The sequence below is a fragment of the Pezoporus wallicus genome, unplaced genomic scaffold (genome assembly GCF_028554395.1).
Source record: "Pezoporus wallicus isolate ANWC-B61680 ecotype Strahan unplaced genomic scaffold, APGP_CSIRO_Pwel_v1 contig_8042, whole genome shotgun sequence".
Lineage (NCBI taxonomy): Eukaryota > Metazoa > Chordata > Aves > Psittaciformes > Psittacidae > Pezoporus > Pezoporus wallicus.
In genome coordinates, this window is record NW_026639380.1 from 2646013 (window position 1) to 2666254 (window position 20242).

Genomic DNA, 20242 nt, shown 5'->3' on the forward strand with positions numbered 1-20242 from the left:
ATAGTTGTATCTGTCTAAACACCAAAAGAAGCCAGGAGTAATTCCTTGGCTGTACAGCTAAGTGACACAGTTTGATTCACATCCAACTGCCTTACCTGTCCTTTTCCTCTTTCCCTACAGGGTAGCTGTGGTGAGACTGCATTGAAAACAGTTGCTAAGTCATCTTGTCCTGTAATGCTGCAGCTGGGCATTGCCTGGGAGAGTGCTGGTTGTTGTGGGCCAACATGAAGGACAGTTGTGGTAACAACTCGGATGATACTACATACTGTTCAAGCTTATACCATGCCCCTGTCTTAATTACAAATACAGTCAAAAGACTGCTTTATAGCCTGAGAGTCTGTTTAATGTTCAATGTGTGATAGAGACTGATGTGCCTGAAAGTGGGATTTACGCTTAATGTGCCTGAAGCCTAAAACAGGTTATATGCTGTGTTCCAGTAGTTGTGAAGTTGACTAGATGCTCACAGTCACTCAGTGCCAGTGCTGCTCACAGACTCAGCAGAGCCTTCACTGGAGGCACCAGATAGTCTGCCTGTATTGCTGGGTACACCTTCAGTATGTGTGTGTGCAGGAGACTGAGAGTTAGGGGCTAGTATCTGTGATTCAGTGCTCATGGCAGCAAGCACTGACAGAGGCAGACCAGAAAGAATAACAAAAGCATTATGTACTGAAACAAGATTCTTTTATTTCAGTGCAGTACAAAGAAATAGAAGTTACTTTGCTTTGAATGAAAGTACTGAAACTAAAAGATGAATCAGATGAAAATACATTCGTGTAGTATTAGGAATCCTTGGATATCAAAGCAGTGAAAAATGATATCTATGATGCTGCAGCATTGATAAATAAAAATATTTACATAGCTTTAATGCATTACTTCCTTGATTTAGTGTTACGTCATTAACTTAGTTTCCAGCAGTGCAAGATAGAACTGACAATGCTTAGTTATCAGTCTTTCAGCCAGTGGTTACCCTGTGTTTAAAATGCACTGGTACAGCATGTGCATTTGGCTGTGCCAAGCCACCTCTACAAAACCTCACCAAAACCAAAGTCAGCCTCGGTTCTGTTAACCTTGAACTTTGGTTATGGATAATAACATGGTAAACAGTGGGCCCAGTTCACAGTCAAATAACATGAACTCAGCGTATTAAGTATGAGAAAGTATTGTTTAAATAAAAAAATAAATTAAAAAAAGATTGCTACATTGTCATCCTGCAGCACCAAACACAACAGCTGCTCAGTTTTGAGCTTCAGTTAGAGCACTATTTTTCTGTTTGAATCAGTACAGGTCATCTGTTTTCCTAGTAAAAGCAGGTGAGTTATGTTTTCAAAGGTGTCGAATCATATGGATATTTGGTTTGCGGTAGAGTCAACAGCCCCATTTACAGACTCAGGGTTTTGGTTGGTTTTGTTTTTTACTTAAGTAAACATAAATTACACGGGTAGTCCTGTGAACCAAGCCCGTTGTCAAAAGGAAGCACATTTCTTGCCAAATTAAAAGTCTTATGTAAGAATGTGTTTTTGAATAGCTGCTGTGTATGTTACTAAAATCATGTGTCTTCCTGCTTGCACTTTATACCAACACAAAAATTGGATAAACATGCAGGAAAATGTAGCATCATATAGAAAATAATGTGTAAAAAACCACGTAGTATCTTATATTAAAGCATTTACACTGCATAGGCATTCATATGAGGATATAGTATAATAAAACTCATCAAATATACAAGCATGCAGCAGTTGCCTTATATTCACAGTTCTAGAAATGACCACACATTGATTTCCTCAAATACAAATTGGATTATCCAAAATAGATTTTGCAGCCACTCTCCTTTGCAGTGGCAATCTATGTTCTCGTGTGCATTGCAGATACTGACCTATATAACAGGCCTAAGCTATGCTGCTGTATGGTACACATCTGTGATAAATACTGTGTTTTGAAATAGGAAGGATAATGAGAAGTTACTCATACTTCCCATAGCAGAACTTGGAGACTACGCAGTGCTTGAATTGAACGAAATATATAAGCGTATTTATTGTATTCTCCTTAGAGAGTAACACTGCCACCTTGCCACATATCTAGCTACTGCATAAGCTGGCCATGCAGTTTTCAAAATAAGTTTAGACAGATTTTTTTTCTATTTGATATTTTATTCCATCAGAAGAGGTATAGTAGTAAACTTAAATAGTCTATATCCTTTTTGCTCTGCAAACTTTACAAAGAAATTCTGCTACTTCTAGGTTGTGTAGGGGACACAATGCAGTGCCAACAGCACACTCTGAGATTTAAAATACATTTGCAGAGAGGTGTTTTTTCTTCTGTTGAAGAAAGTGGTGTTGGGTACAGTGGTGAGCTTGGACCACCTTAACTGTCACAAGATGACAGTACTCAGCTTAGACCCTCTCTGTGGCTGAACACCACCTGGAGAGTAAAGTTGAGGTCATGTGGCTTGAAGTTGTCTGTGGTTCTGAGTTGCTTGTTATTGCCTAGCTTGGCAAGTTAACCCGGTGAGTGACTCCAGGACAACAGCGAGCAAAACACCTGGAGGCAATGCATGTGTTAGTTGTGCAAGGCTTGCAGGGGATTCAGAAACAGCATGTGGGAAATAGCTTGAAAAGGAAAAAGACAAGCGACAGAAGGGGAGATAGAGGAAACATTTGACAATGAAAAAGTGGAGTGGAAGGGAAAAGGGAGTATTGAGGCAGTGGTTGCTGTTTTCTCTGGGTTTTATTTTTTTTTTTTTCAAAGAAAAAAGTATAATCCTCTCTGGAATGTTTAGTTCAGAGAGACACGTTGCCCTTTGTTTATAAAAAAGTGAGCTTTGGCACATGTGTAATGTGGGAATGAAAAGGTGAGTAGATGGCTTTGGTATGTGCTATCAGAAATGGTTACATTGATGTATTTCTGTGCTGTGGGCCAGGTGTAGTTCATTATTCCAAGTTACTTTATATGGGCATATTCCCATATTCTAGTAAATGGTATGTGGCCCTTTCTAGAAAGAGCTGTACTATTTCCTGTCAGTAGGACAGCAGTGGAGCAAGTCGTTGTATTAGACATGTTCCAAGCTCTTCTGGCACAGATGCTAATTCTTCCTTTGAGGATGTGTCTCCATGCATGTGTGTGGGGACCTTCAGCTCTTTGTTTGGAATCAATACAAGGCTATTTGGAATCTGAGATGGGGACATCTGAGGGCTTTTATTCTATTAACTTGCACTTGGAAAATGGGCTTAAAGGTTATTTCAGTTGGCTTGCTTGCTGCCACAGATTTTGCTTTCCTGTCTTTCTCCAGATTTGTTCACTGTGACCTCTGTGTTGACATCTGAAGACATAAATGCTGTGAGAAGTGATTGTTTTATCTTTTTTAATGATTATTTGCCAGTAGGTTCTCTATAAATACAGAACCCCATTTTTCACCTCCCATTTAGGCTGTCTACTTGGACATTAGACTTTGAATGCTGAAACCTTTGTACCATGTATCAAAGATAGTGGTTCACAGCAGTTTAGATGTGGGGACTGTCCACAAACATAAGTGTTTTGGTTTATAAATTCCCACTTCATTACTCCGGGGCACTGCACTGGCCTCTCATTCTTTTTCCAATTCTTTTTTTAATTAACATTGGGAAAAATGAGTGTGTTCTGGTTTTGGTCCTGATTTCTTATGCATTTTAATATTTGTACTAGGTTCTTTGAGTCCTTCACTGAATTTGTCATTCATTTTTTTTCTTTCCACAGGGAAAATTGTTATAATCTAATTTGGAAATCTGTTACTACCTAGTCTGAAGATATAACAATCTAGAGATTTTTATAATCTATTTTGAAGAATCTGGAGCTTGTTAAAAGCAGATGTCATCGCTGTCTTGAGTATAGTGAGACAGAGGAAAAGGAGGTCTCCTGAGAAACCTGACAGTTTGCCACAAAGAAGTTAGTTAGCACTAAGCTCTGAGTTCTGAGTTCCCACAGGTATGTCAGCTGTGGATGTGTAAGATTTTCATTTTGAAACTTTTATCATCAGCTCTATTTCTAGTAGCAACCTGGGCTATTCCTTGAAAAAAGGAGACCACTAATTCTCCTTTTTTACCTTCCTCTTTCACCCTTCTTAGAAAGTGAAGAAATTGATTCAGTTCCTCAAGACAAGGTGTATTTGACTTCTCACCCTTTCATGCCAAAGTTAGCTGCACATTTCAGTCATTACAAATCTGGTTGTACGGTAGAGTGGCTTACACAAGATTAAAATGAAGCCACCAGAAGAACCTCTACCTCATTTGAAGTTTCCCAGACATCTTCCCCACCACCCACCTTCTTTTTCTTCCAGATTTTGCATGCCTCTTTCCAGGTGGGGAACTATATGAGGACACTGGAATTATGTATTTGACCCCCTTTATTATGCTTTTTCTAATATCACATTAGGTGGGGAATTGCTCAAAGGACAAAAGCATGCTGAGCAGCCAGCAGTTTTCAGAAGCAGCAGATAACTAAAAATATTTTGTTTTCTTTGCTTGGCAGGCAGTGACAAGTGAAAACCTCAACTGGGTGGCTGAAGAAGCAGGAGACAGTGAGAGGACAAGTGAGAGTAGAAACACCTCTGTGATATTTAGAAAGAAACAGCTGTCACTTCTAGAAGCCTCCTGCTTTTCTGTCAAATTTCAAGAAAAACATTGAATACAGGTACAGTGTTATCTGAAGAATTACAAAAAAGGAATAATGTGGAGTAATTGTACACTGGGCAAATCCACTTGAAAACATTTCTTAGCAAGTCAGTCAATAAAATGTTCCACACACTCCGATTTGAAGAGCTGTGCGGTTTGTTAAATGCTGTCTTGCTTAGACAATGCCTGTAATCTTTCGTGTGAAGATTTGTTCCCAATTAAAATCCCCATTAAGTCTCTCAAAGTTACATTTGAAAATAATTGCAGCTCCTAAGTAATTTATGAACTTGATATAATAGCACTTGGGGGGTGGAGGAGAGTGTAGAATTTTTTAGTTGTGTGATTAGTTTGTCAAATTTGATTACCTGATACTTTTGCTTAGTTTTCACCAATTTATTAGGAGTTCAGAATGGTATTTGTCTGGTTTGACCCTATATTCAAGGAACATATGCAAATGCTGTATGTGATGTGGAATTTACAGGTGTGTGCTATGTTGTAAATCCTTGCTTATATAACACTAGAAAGTGCTAACATACAAGGAAGAGCCCCATTTCAAAATACTGCTTTACTTCTCAGTATCTACTACATAGAAATTGATGGGCTTTTATTCATGCTGATTTCTTTCTCTTAAGTTTGTAGCTGTCAAAGGTTCCTTCCTCATTCTGAAAACAACCATAGGAGTTCACTTGTATAAAGAAAAGCAAGGTGAATGCATAAGAAATACAGGATTTCCCAGGCAGAGAAGCAAAATGTGAATGTAGCCCAGAGCTTTTAGGCCAGCACCCAGTCTATTAACTCAGTCTGATTCAAATTGGTTTGCCTCTGCAGCTATTTTTGCCCCTTCCTCTCTACCCTTACTACATTTTATACTGTTACAGGAGGGATGGATATTACAATGATGTGAGATGCAGTTCCCAACAGGTGTTCACGCAACACTGTTGTGATACATGTAATTTGTATCATTCATGTTTGTCACCCTGCAACATAAAAGAGCACATAACCCTCCTCTGGAATGCTACAGTTGTCATCCATTTTATTATATTCTGTTCTGTAGCCTGAATCAGCCATCAATCTTATTTCTCTTCTTAAAGGGAAAATTGCCATGTTTACTTCAGTGGATTAAAAAGATTTATTAAGGTCTTCCTGTAAAACTGCAGCATAGTGAACAAAAGAGCTGCCTCTATTGATTATAGCAGAGTAATTCGCAATAATGTGATTTTTTTTTTTTGTCCTGTGTGTATTTTGAACTTTATGGAAAGCCTAACCTTAGTGTGTTAACGCAGTTGTAGCATATGAATATGGAATAGAAATGTGTTTTCATAAAAACCCTATTCGAGTTACTATGTTGAACCTGCTCAGTGCAGCTGGATTCTTCAGTCAGATTCTCTGTAAATTCCTGATCTCAAGATTATTCAAACATACAATTCTCACAGACTTTTTCTTTGAAGCCCATGCAGGGCTAGTCAAAACAGGAGGTACAATAGAAAGCTCCACTGTATTATAAGACTGGAATTCATCTGCTGACTTCAGCATCCACAGAGTGTAAAGTATGAGTTCTTCTTTTCCTGTCTAAACTATTTTGAATGAGGTTTCTTTTACATGCTAGTTTGGCAAGCTTCTAAGGCATTTGTGCAAAGTGATGATGCAACAGCAACCTGATTTAACACTGAGAAATTCATAAATAACATCCAGCAGTAATTAAAGTGAAAAACTACAGCTAAGAAAAACAACTGCCCTACAGTATCAGTTGAGCTACTATACTTCTGCGGTATTACCAGTGGAATATGTTTACTGGTGTCTTCAACTCAGGAGGTATTATTGTGAATGTAAGTACACCAAGGATTCATTCTGGTTTTTTTTTTTTACATAGACTGAATTGGATTAACAGTGATTAAAAAAACATTAATATATATGTAGAGAAGGCATAAGAGTAGGCTTAAAACACAATGCCAGAAATTACTATCTGGAAACATACTATACATGTAGTTAGTATTTTTGTATTAAAATGAAGAGTTAATTTTGAAGTCCAAAATGGTTTTAAGATAACTTAGCACACTCTATAAGGCCATTCTCATGAGTCAAGCACATGATATTCAGGATGGGAATATTTATAAAGGATTTCAGTTTGAAGAACTGGAGTAGCCAGCTGATGTCTTTAGCATCTTGGTGAGAAAGTCTGCTCCATTTTCAGTAAGTACACACTAAAGTCACAAAAAAAATACCCTAGAAATTCTTTGACTGAGTTTCTTTTTAGGGTTAAATGGCAGGTACACACGCACAGCTTAGTCCAGTTTTTATGTATGCAAATCTCAATGAAGAAGTAGAATTTAGGTAGCTAGTAGTATAGTGAATAACGGGTATGTCTTAAAAATAGCTTTCTGAGGCATTTTGACTTGTTTCTAACACCCACAGAGCCTGGATTTACTTGAAGAACACTTGGCCCTGTATTGTGCAAAACTTAATTTTTCAGATCTGTTCCTTGTAGGGTACAGCTATGGCTGTTGTGCCATGGCACATAATCCATGCTCTTCTGGCCTTGGAATAGAAGATGAGAATAGTTGTGGATACTAATTCATGATTCAGGTAGAAAAAAATGGTAAGCCAGCTCAAAGCAACTTGAGACGTAACATGCAAGAATGGTAAAGTAACCACTGCATGATTTTTGGACTTCATCCTGTGCCTGCCTACAGCAATTCTGTGGTTATGCTTTTAGTATCAGCCAGGTGTTGGGGAAATTCAGATTTTACCTATTTTTTACACCGTGGCAGGACAGAATAATTCTGTGTTGTGGATTAGTTGATAGCGGAGACAGGAGTATTTGTGAAATTCGGTTGTAGAACTGGGCTTGGATAAAAATGCTCAAATTTAGATGTGCTTGTGGTTTGGACCAACATCTCGCATTCAGTTTTTGTCTTTTTGTGACTCTAGTTTTCATTACTAACCTGTAGACTACACAATATGTAGTCTCAGGAAGGTTCCTGTATGCTGCAGTACTAGATACATTTTTAGCAGAACTTCATGTGAGAGGCAGTTAAACAAAAGCTTGTATGAATAAGGCACTAGTAAATGTTTGCAGCAAACAACAATTACAGTCTGTATTCTTTAAGAATAAAGCCATTCTGTTTAGGAAATTGCCTTTAATACAACAGAGTTACCAATGCCAGTTACAAGGGGATTAGAGAAAGTGCATCTTTTGGATTATGCCTGTGAGGTCTGTGAGAAACCACTGAATGCAGATCCTTAAATTTGGAAATAGCCCATGCAACGGTGTTACACAGGAGAGCTAAAGCAAGAGGAAGCAAGCAGGTCTCGATTCTGATCCCTGCTAAACCCATGTGCAAGCTCTATAATGGATTTGCTCCAGATTTATTTACAGTGGTAAAAAGATCTGAAGCCAAAATCAAGGCTGCTACAGCAAATCTAGTCAAACAGTAACAGTGCTAACCCAAACCAAATAATTGAGTATAATCCCCTTAAACAACTTCAAAAAATAATCTGGTATTTTTAATTTCCTACTTGCTGAAGTCCAAGGATGCACTTTTTCTTTTGGCTAAGGTAACAGACCAGAGCCTTCTGTACTACTTTGGAGCTGCTGCCATTCTAAACAGTTAGTAAAATATCTGAAACTTGAGTCTGCCAGTCTGTATGTAGGATGGCTGACTGCTATTATACATCAAAAGTTGTTTAAAAAAAACCCAAAACTTTTCTGTTCATAAAACCTCAACAAAATGCACTTTTAAAATGTACATTTACATATCATTGCTTTTGGGGGCATCATTGAAGCACCAGTATTTGTTTATCAGGCCAGTAAGAATACATTTGTAAACGAATGCATCTCGCTAACATTCATGATTGTATTTCCCTAGTATCTGTCCAGTAAAACTACTACATCTGGCCCATTCATTGGATATAGTAAGTAGAAGGTCAGTGGTAACTCCAGTCTGATTTCATCACTAAATCCTATTTTGTAAACAGATGGCTTAGCTTCATCATCTGACAGAGTTCCCTTCCACTCGGATCTTCCGTTATTACCTCCACATTACAAGATGTCTTAAAATACTTAACACACTTCTAGTATCCATAATGCAAGAGGGAAAAAAATACATTGATTCATTCCTGTATGTTACTGCCATCAGGTGCTACAATTAACAATGCTGGACAGTGGGTTTTTTTTGTTTGGTTGGGGTGTTTTTGTATCTTATCTAAGGACTAAGTATTAAGTTTATATCAAGCGTTAAGATCACCCATGTCTGGGGGTGTCAGAAGCTTTACAAATAACTGGCTTCTAAATATGTGGTGGATTTTTGTTTGTTTGATTTGGTATTCTTTAGCTTTGACTCAAGACTAAATTCAATGGTGGTATAACTCGTTTGAAATTTTCACTAGAATTCAACATGGATTAATACTTGTTTCTTAAACAAAACAAAAAAACCCCACCAAGTAAATTAAGTGCTGGGGATCACTCTCCCATACCTGCTGTACATATTCTAAATTATATACAGAAAGAAGAAAATACACAAATCACTCTTCACAAAGATCCTTCCTTCACTTATTTCTTACATGAATGTCAAGAGTGTATGCTTTTCTGTTGGGGGGGGGGGGTAATAAACAGCATGTGTGTGTCTGAGTATTAGAGAATGTTATTGAGCAGTAGGGCTATGCAGAATCTGTTCCGTAGAAGTTGACAACTTTTAGTTTTTATGTAACTGTTTTCAGTAAGATGACGTAAATCTTGGCAATTGCAAAAGAAACAATTATTCTTTGTCAAAAGTGTGCCTTTTGTGATCATAACTGGTTTTGTGGTGTGTCTAAGCTGGCAATTTGAAGTTGTGCATATGTTACCTCATTAGAATTTCCGAAGCTGTGCTTCCTTTAAAATAAATGTCAACTTTCTTTGACCTTGTAAATGAAACCAGTGTTTTGAAAGTCACAGTTTTTAACTTGTTCTTAAGATTAAAGTAGTACCTTGGGGTATGGTTGGTTTTCCTTCTCCTGCTTTTGAAGTGTGCCTTCATGCATACAGCCAGGTGCAAAAAGTGTGCATTTTACAAAAAGTTCTGTGAAAGTTTTAAAACCCACAGAACACGGTTTGCTTTCATGGCTGTATTTGTTCCACAGAAGCAGAGGGATAGTAATGAAACATCTTTATCATGAAACGAAGCTATTACAGCTCTGACTAGAGAAAAATCATCTATATGCAAACATCTATATGCAACTTTTTGTTTAAGAGCAAATTATTTCTGTTTGTGCTGATGGATGACAGTGTGTGTGAAGTGCCATTTCATGATTTATTTTTTTAAGCAAAAGTTAGGTGTAAAATAAAACAAAATGACTGTGAACATTTAACAACAATTGCATGATTTTGCATAACCCTTGACCTTCCTAAAAAGCAGTATTTGATTTTTTTATATATGCATAATCTATAAAATATGATAACGTGATAATGAGTCATCACGCAACTGCTGACTCTCACATGATAAATATTAAACTTGGGGAAGACATTTCCTTGAGATTACAAAAAAAACCAAACAAAAAAATTCAGTCCTAGGTCTTTGCTATTAATCCAGAGATTTTGTTAGATGAAACATACACCATTTGCAATCACTATTATGTTGAAAGGAATCCATATTACTTTGATTAAAAAAAAATCCATTTATCTGAAAGGGTTTTGGGATTATGATGAATTTGGTGAGACCAACCCCAATACCTTCTCATACATTTAGGAGCTAGTTAGATAGATAAATGAATTACCAGTCATGTAACTCTCATGTGTTTTAAGGCTAGTTTGAAGACATGGAGGAGTGATACTCAAACTAAATGCTCAAATAAGGAAGCATTCAAGTGACTGGCTATTTATTTAAAAGGAATGATTTGTATGGTGAAAGTTTGCTTATTCTGTTATGTTTTCTAACACAGTAAACCTGCCATCTACTTGAACATTAATAATAACTGATGTTAGAATTCTGCCTTTCATAGCATGAATCCTGGTTTTGCCTCACAGTTTGTTCTAGCCGGGTTTGCAATAAGGGAAAATCCTAAAACTGAAACAGAAAAATTGACACATGCTGTTAAATTTAAACACAGAACATTAAAATTAACGTGGAAGCAGAAATGACATTCAGTGTCAGAAGTTACAAACTTGAAAATCTTAAATAATTCAATATAGAGAATATAGTTTAGACAGTTTTTATATAAGTGTGCTTTTTCCTAAAAACACCCCCCCCACCAAACTTTTTTTTTTGCTTTTTATGTCTTTTGTCTGTAAATATGAAAGAAAGAGGGCTACAGCCCAGCGTCATTTCTTCATCGCCATACTAAACAGTAAAATAGTCTTTCTAATTCACATTGCTCATGGCAGTCTTATTTGATGTCACTTTATTAAGTTTGTGATTAAAGCAGTTTGGGATTTTTGTTGGTTGTAAACTTTTGGCATAATGTGAATACCAGTCCCTTTCAAAAACAGCCTTGAGTTGTTTAATGATGCTCGTGCTGTTTCCCGCGTCTGCTTGGTTGATAACAAGGCCAGCTCCAGCATTCTGTGTAAAAGCATTGCCTACCCAATCAAAATTACCTACGAGTAAAGGCAGGAAATTACAATGAGTTTCTGACACTAAAGAGAAAACAAACAAAAAAAGCGATCTCCCCAAAGCCAATCCAGCATGATACAGTATAATTTGTCCCAGTGCCTACCTGGGCACAGGCAGAAGTAAGTTTTCTGTACTAGCAGGAAAGAAAAAACTCCATTACATACCAGTGTGCAGTGCAGAGTTTCTGGAAGTTTAACAGCTCTAATCCTTCATAAGAAGTGAAACCAGGTTCTTTTATTTATTCAGAACTAAATTGCTCTCCTGTTTGCATATAGTGTAATATTACACCATCTACTTTCCTTATCAGCCTTTTCAGTGCCAAGAATGATTTTTCTTTTTTCCTGTATAAATAATTTAAAGTAGATGGCAGTGCTGACCCAAACCAATAGATCTATCTTACGCAAGTTACCCATTGATAGATACTGCTTCAGGAAAGAAAAGCAGGTTTTACTGCTTTATGCCAGTTATTATCGCCTTTGTTGAAATCTAAGGTAACAAACGAACTTTCCAAATCCTGGTGATCACAAGGCAAAGAGGTTAATTGGATTAATGGAGAACAGGTAAACCAAGTGTTTCAGTTATTTCTTTTTATTTCACTAGAACTAGAACTATTTAAGTTGTACATTTACAACATATGCAGTATTTTGGAGAAAAAAAAATGCTGTTAGTAGAGGTCAGCTTTTAAAATAACATCTGAACATACATAAACAGTAAGGTATCTGAGAAATTTATTCCTTTTATTTCAGTATCATTTCAGCTACTTCAGCAGAAAAGAGTTCTAAGTCTCATCATATGGGACATTTCTTCCTACGCTTTCAAGTAAAAGGTGTATCAGGTCCTTAACATACATTTGCATTGTACACAGCTTTCAGTATGTATTTCTTTCATTTATGTATATGTAAGTATGTAAGGACAATGGGAAAGAAAAAAACCAGCTCAGCTAAGAATCCATGCTGTGTAGACAGGTTCTAAGTTACTAAAATTTGATCTGGCTATTGTAAGGAATTTAAAATAGAGTAAAAAAAAATATACACACAATGACTCAAAACATTTGGGAGACAAGAGAAATAAGCTGCACTACTGGAAGTGAAAAATAAGATTTGGACAGGTTGAGAGCAGGGTAGGTGGGTGGGTGTGCTTAGAGCCCAGCAAGGTGAGCTTTTCAGAGTAGCTCTTGGTTGTATCTCTGCATGACTTGGGATTCTGCATCCCTGTGTGTGCATTGGCAGAATGCTTCTGGGTTGAAGCCTTTGCCCTCACTCATTGCCTCTGCAATTGCTGGCTTTAAGCCCTTTGCAGTAAGAGTGAGTAATTAAGCTAGTAAAGTATCAAGCTGCAGCCTATTAGAATGCATTTTTTCTGTCTTAGCTTTATAAAATCTCATGAGTTACCTTTCAGTTCAGTTGCAGTTTTCTGATCCTGCAGCTCACGCACAGCTCAAGCAGTCATATTTTTTTAAGAGGAAGTAAGTTATCAGCCTGTTTTCAGTAAGCATTTGATGGATAATGAACTTTTGCTAGAGACCTTACTTAAATACACCTTTAACCTCAATTACTATTTAGATCTGTACCTGCTGTTAGGAGGGTATCTGAAATGCTATTGCAGTAAATGGAACAATACTTCAGAAGGTGAGGATGAAAGGCATCTGTACAACAGTATTTAAACCTTTAGTAATAACATGGGAAGCGGAGATCTGTGCATCTTCTTTGGACTGTAGAAACAGGATATGTTAATATGCCAATTTATGCCTACTTCATAAAGTGTGCTGTATTTGTATTCTCAGGCTCTTTTTAAACACTGAAAGCAGACTGTTGCTTTTGAGAAACTGATTCCTGGGGGAAGGGGGAGAAGTTTTTAAATGAGAAGAAGCTGAAAGCTCAGTTTCTATCCAGGTTAGGAAAGAAATTAACTATTAGGCATGTCATCTGTAGATTCCTCGTTTACAAATGGGTGATACTTCAGGCTTTTGGCTACAGACTAGAATTTCTTGAGATGTGGTTACTTACCAATATATGCAGCTCCATCAGTCACCATATATTTGTTACGATTTAATTTGGGAAGGGAAGTGTTCTTCTGTTCTTTAAGAAAGCACGCATTCTCTTCCTCAAGGTCAAAGAATTTCTGCCACAAAATAGAGTGGACTGCAGGTTAATAAGAACCGTTCTATAATAGACATTAAGAAATACGGTCTGTTCTCTACTCTTTATTGAAAATGAGTTAGTGCTACAGAACAGCTTGAGTTTTTATAGCCAAGCATTAATTTTAATAAAACACTACACATTGTATTGCTGAGTAAGTTCTTATAGTTTATAATATTTGTTATGCCTTGGTATTCTGAGCTATACAAAGTGCATGGCTCTTGCATGCTAAAAGTAAAACTGTGCCAGGTAGTAAAGGCTGTGGATTGAACCAGAAAATCCCCATCTTCGTGTTCTGCATGGTAAGAGCCAGGAACTTTTCTTTAGCTCATTTCCTCAGTCACTGAGGGAGATTGGAGTTTGAAGTCTGTTTCATGACCCAGATTGGCAGGCACACCAACAACTGAATTAATATCTTTATATTCACATTGCAGTTTTCAATGGGAAACCTGCTGATTTCAGAAACTTGGAAACTTCTCAGGATTAAATGTGATATGGAAAGATCAAATTTTCCAGACGATAGGAGGAAAATACATCTGGTTTACCTTAAAGGGTGAAGTCCCAATAAGATTTTTTAATTTTTTAGGGTGTTTTTGTTTGTTTGATTATTTTGGAGCTATAGGTACCTCCTGTCTACATCAGCAGCAGACAAAAATGAGATTTTTCCAGTACAAATGTAAGTATTGTTTGTTTCATCAAGGAAAGCAATACATAGACAGAGATTCTAAAACCATAAGCAGAGAGTAACATGTTGAAGGAAAATTAAATATTTAACGCATTACTGGGAAACTGTGATTGAGGTGATGGTGTAGATGCTCAGAAAAAACCTAATTCACAGCATGTCACTGGTACAAGTAACGGGCTACACACTGCACCCACTTAAGAAATCAAAAAATAGTATTAGAAAAACACCACCCCAAAACTCCATGATCATTCTTGGGGGTCTGTTTTCTTTAATGCAAAGTTCATCTGTTGAACCCATGCTCTTTTCGATACAAACCTGGAACAAATCTTTTTAGGTTATGGAGATGTCTTTCAGAATAATATTGCTACTTTGAAAGCCCAACTGTAAAATACTAAATTCATTATCGAAATGTAGTGATGTGTGTGGTTGACTACATCATCAGCTTGATTAAAACTAAAAGAGCTTGTGTTTTTTTCAAGTGCCCTGATACTGGATGGTAATATGGTACAGACTTACGATGAGTAACTATGAAAAAGTTGTTTCCATAAACAGTCTCTTGATCTGGTATGTCACTGCATGCTTACTTACCTGTACATGGCCTTGTTATCTTGCACAGCTTAATGCTTGTCATGAGTTCAAATACTAGCAGAATTCCAAATACAGTTTTTTTTTAATTCAAAACCAAGCCAAACAACCTGAACTGTTTGAGTGATTGCCTCATAAAGGTCACTAGAAAAGATTATTCTATGTAAAACTGTATTATCTGTCCTGTGAGATTTATCATAGAACCATAGAATGGTTTGGGTTGGAAGGGACCTTAAAGATCATCCAGTTCCAACCTCCCCTGCCATGGGCAGGGACACTTCCCACTAGAGCAGGTTGCTCAAAGCTTCATCCAGCCTGGCCTTGGGACACTGCCATGGATGGGGCAGCCCCAGGCTCCCTTGACAATTTGTTCCAGTGACTCACAAACCTCACAGTAAAGAAATCATATCTTTAATTAAAGCTTTTTACTGCATTTAAAGCAGTTACTGCATTCCACTTTTTAAGAAATTAGAACAAACCATCTTAACAGCTGTAAAGGAAGGTTTAGTAGATACTAGGGATTAGTTCCTGGACAACATCAAGACTGTGTGCCTGAGAAACTGCACTGCAAGCATGTGCCCAGCACAGAAAGAGGGGCACTTGGCAAGCCAGAGATCTGAAAGGTTGTGAATTTCTGGATAAAGCCAGAAGAAAATGGGTATGTATGTTTTTCCTGGTGCACCAAAATGGGAACGGAGACAGGTGTGCACAGTGTCTGTGAACACACATGCACAGTCGATGGGCGCTTAGGGTGTCCCGTAGATGGACAGCTAGGGCAACAGTCAAGGACAGGACTCACACAGGGATGAGTAACATACTAATACTGCAAAGAATAGTGTAAATGTGCAAATGGGTGAAGTATTCAATGCTAGAAACCAAAACATAACAACTTGTCATCTTCCCAGTGTTAGGAGAATTCGCAAAAATTTACATACCTTCATGTGAAAATAGTCAAGCACAATAATCGTGTAAGCTTAGAGTTGTCAAATTTAAATAGATTCAGCAGATGTGCTGAATGGAAAAATCATACGTTAGTGTTCTGTTTGTATTACAACTTTGTAAGAGAAAATTTCAGATTCAGGAGGAAGGGGATTGAAAATGTAACGTGCTCTCCAGCAACAGCAGAGAAGCTATTTAGTGCTTGACAGTACAGATACCAGTAGGGAAACCTATCTGCCCTCACAAAGACGATACGCACATGTACCTTAGATGAGCAAGTAAACCAGCACTGGCATCAAGTAGCACAGCCTAACATTCTCCAACATGCGCCTTCAGCAGAAGTACTGTGTTAACAATACACCACCTTCTGCTAACGTTTTATTAATTTTTTCTGTTCTTACTTTAGGAGTTTAGAGCTTTAAAATTAAATTAGTGCTTAGGAGAAGAGGTTTCATAGCTAATTCATAACACTTTATTTGAATTTGTAACTTGCAGTTCTCTTAATATTTCAGTGTTCTTGTGTATAAACACATACAACACATCTGCATGACAGCATTTTCTGTACAGAGTTTAGTTTCACTTTATGTATGCTCATGCCCAAAGGAGAACCAAAAAGGAAAAGAAAAATTTTCCAATAATTCAAAAGATTTAAATTTAGTTTTCACCTTGTTCTCCTATTCCTCCACATCCCACTTTTGTTTCACTTTGACCATAGACAGAACAGATGTCAAGATACAAAAGCAATGGAGTTTTTAAGAAATAGTACTCATCTTTCAGCCAAAATCAAGCAGATACCAGTAAACTCCCAAGTGTCAGGCTATTACTCATACCAAGGCTTGTTTAAAGCAGTGACTTACCCAGTGTGTGGAACACATGATGCGCAGCACAGAGATCACTGAGGTGCACTGTATCTTTACAACTATTTAAATCTGGGGCAGTCTTATTTTTTACTGGAAGTGGTATTTGTATTTTCTACCTGCAGATATTCTAGCTAGAATATCTACCTAGAAGAGATGTCTAGATTGTGGGGTTTTTTTTCTTTTAGCATTTAGTTCTTGATGAGATAAATTCTGTACTAAAGATTCTACCTGCTGCAAATAGATGGAAACGGGTATGATTACGTAGAGCATTAGGTGCACTTAAATAAAAAATAATTTTAAATACATAAATAGAATTCTGATGATAAACACAGAACAAGCTAGAAAATACTCAAAATTGAAGTGGCTTAAGTAGTGTCAGCCATGTATTGGCTTTTTGACTTAAAACCACACTTTATGCTGTTTCTTAGCTAGGGAGCTTGTAATACAGTGTACATTACAACAAAAATCCCTATTTCTAGATATGCATAAATATCACTTTGTGTGTCTAACACTAATACTACTTTGTTTTAATAAGTGTAGATTTTAAAAAGTCAAAATGATTTAGTGGATTGTCAATTTAAGAAGTCATATAATTCAGCAGATTAAGACAGTTATTAAAAAACCCCCATCCAAACAAAAACCAACAACAGAAAACCAAACCACCCCCCCCCCAAAAAAAAGGAATTCATCCATGATGAATTGATCCAAGATTTTTGATTGCCAGTGTGCCTCAATTCCATTAAACTGAACTGTATCAAGTTTAAATTGGTACTTACCAGACACTCTCTTCTCTAATACAAATGTAACAGATATGGTATTTCTCACTTCCCTGTATTGCATGTCTAAAGTGGTCACATAATGGTGGTTCTAGTCTTCACAATTCTGATCTGTAGCCTGAATTTAATGTAAAATCTTCATTATTTTTTCTTGTACTTTGTACTTGACTAAAGGAATAGTAGATGCTTACACAGCTGAACAGTAAGATTGCATGAATCCCAACTAAAACTCATTTTTGTGCAGTCACATACATCAGCCAGTATAAACAAGAGATGACCACAGTTCACTCTATTAGCTTTGCAGTGAAAGACCAGATGTAGTGTTTTACCACACAGACTGCCTTTTGGCATGATTCTGTTGTTTTGTTTTAATTTCTGTAGTTGTCACTACTAGGAAAAAAATCAGTTCATTACGTTACATTTCCTGTGTTATTTAATCTCATTTAAATGCTTTGATACTAACAGAAAACACCTCCCAGTTGTGACGTTTTCTTGGTTTTTGGAGGGGAGGGAAATGTATTACAAAGCAATATGGATTATACTTACAACTTTCAAACTACAGCTTGGAACTTCAGTGCAAATAGCTTTCAGAGATGAAACAAAGTTAAAAGTAAGGGGATCTGTGTCTCTTGAGAAACTTATGAGAAGTCGTACTTTAATACTTCGTAATACTAACGCTTCTCTTATCTTCCCATCTAAATATGGCCAGTACCTGTGAAGAAAGAATACAATATATTCAGAGAACTTAAAAATATCCTGGATTTCTACACTGCCAAGTCTGGACATCATAGAGAAAACAAAACACATGCGAATTTCATTTTCTATCTGTTGGAGGAATACTGCTCTCATTTAAAGGGATTCTCACTAAAGAGATCTGCCATAATCCCTTTTTTGTGTCATTCTGCCCTGCACCAAAATTGTCACTGTGGGGACCGTGAGGTTGAGCACATCTTCCACGTGTGTAGGGGCACGGAGAGCTGCCAAAACACTTGCACAAAATGCAGTACCTTGTCTGCCTGTAGCGGGGAGGGTTACTCCTCTGTCACTGTGAGAGCAGTGGCGCACTTATGGTGCCACAGAATCTCAGGATGAGCTACAGCTAGAGGGTGCTGCTTACCCAGTCCAGGCAGAGGGACAAGAAGGATTTACTGTTGGTTGCACAAGTAAGGAAACAAGAACACTGGCTCCCTCCTTGCGTAACTTTTCTTCCTCTGTACTGAGTCCATACAGGCTAGGGACTGGATGCCTTTTGTAACTTCTTGCTTGGGAAAAGGAGAACTTCTGCTACACAGGGTGCTGGCATCCTTCAGTAGTAGATGAAGATGGATCATTTAAGGAGGATACTACTTTTTTTCCTGATAAGGACTGCAGAAATTCTGCCATGAATGGGATGGTGGCATCCATGGTGCTATTCTCACAATCACGAATTAGCTCTGTGTTCCTGACCATTGGTGGGAGCAGGTCAGGACAGGCAGAATGAGGCAAAAGAAAACACATTTTCTTTATTCCAGCAGCATCAAGGCATTCGGCCTAATGAAATCTGAGCTCTACAATGCCAAAAAATAACTCACAAGTGAGAACTGGGAGCTGACAAGGTAGAGGAGCTGTGGCAGTGGCTCTAACACAAAGCCGTGCTGTAGGGAGAATGTTAAGAATTCACACATTTTCCCTGGATCTCCCTAATCCAATAGATTTCTGAATTCTTCAGGCATGAGAATGGAGAAGGAGTGTAGGAGACAACATCAACTGCAATACTGTAACACTTCTAGTAAGATCATTTCCAACATGAGGGAGAAATGTGAGGGATGCACACTGTGAACCTGAAATTCCTGCAGCTCTGCCCATGGTTCTTTCACTGTGAGAGAGGCTGTGCAAAAAGTTTACTGGGAAAATTATAGGTATTTTTCTGCAAATTTGAACTAAGCATCTTTAATTATGTAAAACTTAACTCTGTTCAGATGAAGTACAGGGATGGAACGGTGAGCTTTGCTAGATGCTCAATTTACTGTGTCACTAAGAGTCAGAGGAAACACTGGATACTTGCCTTCTGAGTTGGACGGTTTATTACACTATGGCCCCAGTTTTGGGCCATGAGTACTTTTTTATGGTCCATTTTAAACAGGGTCTTTATTACTTGGTTTTGGTTGTTTTTAGCAACTCTCAGCTAACCAAAATGTCATATAATTCAAATGACATCTATGCTGAATTTGGAATTTATATGCCTTTTTCAATGACATAATGGCATCTCCCATGTTGTATACAAGAACCCTCATTATTTCTCTCTTAACACACGTAAAAACACTCATTCTCTCATTGAATATCTGTATGATACTCATAAAATGCCAGCATCTGTGGTATCAATACAGTGAATATAATAGTGTAAGAGACAGGATTCATGTATAAGCAGGTTCTTGTATTCCTGGGTCCCAGTCACTTGCAGATGGTCAAACTAGACAATTTCTGATCTCCTTCAAAAGGCAGATCCAAAGCTTAGGACCCAGAACTGGAAACGTCTTCTTAGGTCCCAGTTCTGCTCCCATTTAAGTCAATGGCAGAACTCTCACTGATTTCAATAAGAGCAGAACTGGGCCCCAGGAAATTGGCCCATAGTAGTAACTAATCCCCTGTGGGTTCATTTTCTTCAGTAGACCTTATTTGCATTAGGAGAACCTGCTCGTCCTGGACACAGACACTCACCGTTTAGCATTGGTGTCAATGACGATCGGCAAGTAGTCCATCACAGCTATGTATACAAACTGTTTTGCATCATCGATAACACTGTATATAGCTTCAATATCCAGGACTCTGTCCTTTGGGCAGAAGAGTTTAGGTGAATTCTGTGAAAGAAAAAGTTCAAATATGGCATTTAAAATAAGTGATTTATTTTCTCTTCCTCTCATGCTTCTTGATATGGCAAGTAGTATCATTTATTTTAGTAGAGAATATTAACTGATACATTCAACTGTCTCGCTAGAATACTCAAAGGAACAAAGGAGAGGTATTTGATTAACTTCCCCCTGAAAGCCTCA

At 37.5% G+C, this 20242-nt stretch overlaps 1 protein-coding gene and 1 long non-coding RNA gene across 12 annotated transcripts in view; one reads left to right on the top strand and one right to left on the bottom strand.

The window, feature by feature from the left end:
• Positions 1 to 20242, top strand: part of LOC130602000 (uncharacterized) — a 56542-nt gene that overhangs the window by 18949 nt on the left and 17351 nt on the right. For both annotated transcript variants that reach the window (XR_008972793.1, XR_008972792.1), the window contains exon 2: positions 4501 to 4662. This is a non-coding gene — a long non-coding RNA (uncharacterized LOC130602000). The remainder of the gene's footprint in view (positions 1 to 4500; positions 4663 to 20242) is intronic.
• PLD5 (phospholipase D family member 5) overlaps positions 10374 to 20242 on the bottom strand; it is a 162766-nt gene continuing 152897 nt past the window's right edge. For 9 of the 10 annotated variants that reach the window (XM_057414473.1, XM_057414477.1, XM_057414474.1 and 6 more), the window contains 4 exons: positions 19911 to 20050; positions 17760 to 17925; positions 13237 to 13351; positions 10374 to 11214 (listed from right to left, as the gene is read on the bottom strand). In XM_057414473.1, the coding sequence (XP_057270456.1) occupies positions 10979 to 11214; positions 13237 to 13351; positions 17760 to 17925; positions 19911 to 20050 (657 nt within the window). In that variant the 3' untranslated portion in view covers positions 10374 to 10978. Of the gene's footprint in view, positions 11215 to 12292; positions 12942 to 13236; positions 13352 to 17759; positions 17926 to 19910; positions 20051 to 20242 lie in introns of those variants that run through there. The other variant, XM_057414475.1, reaches the window with a different exon arrangement.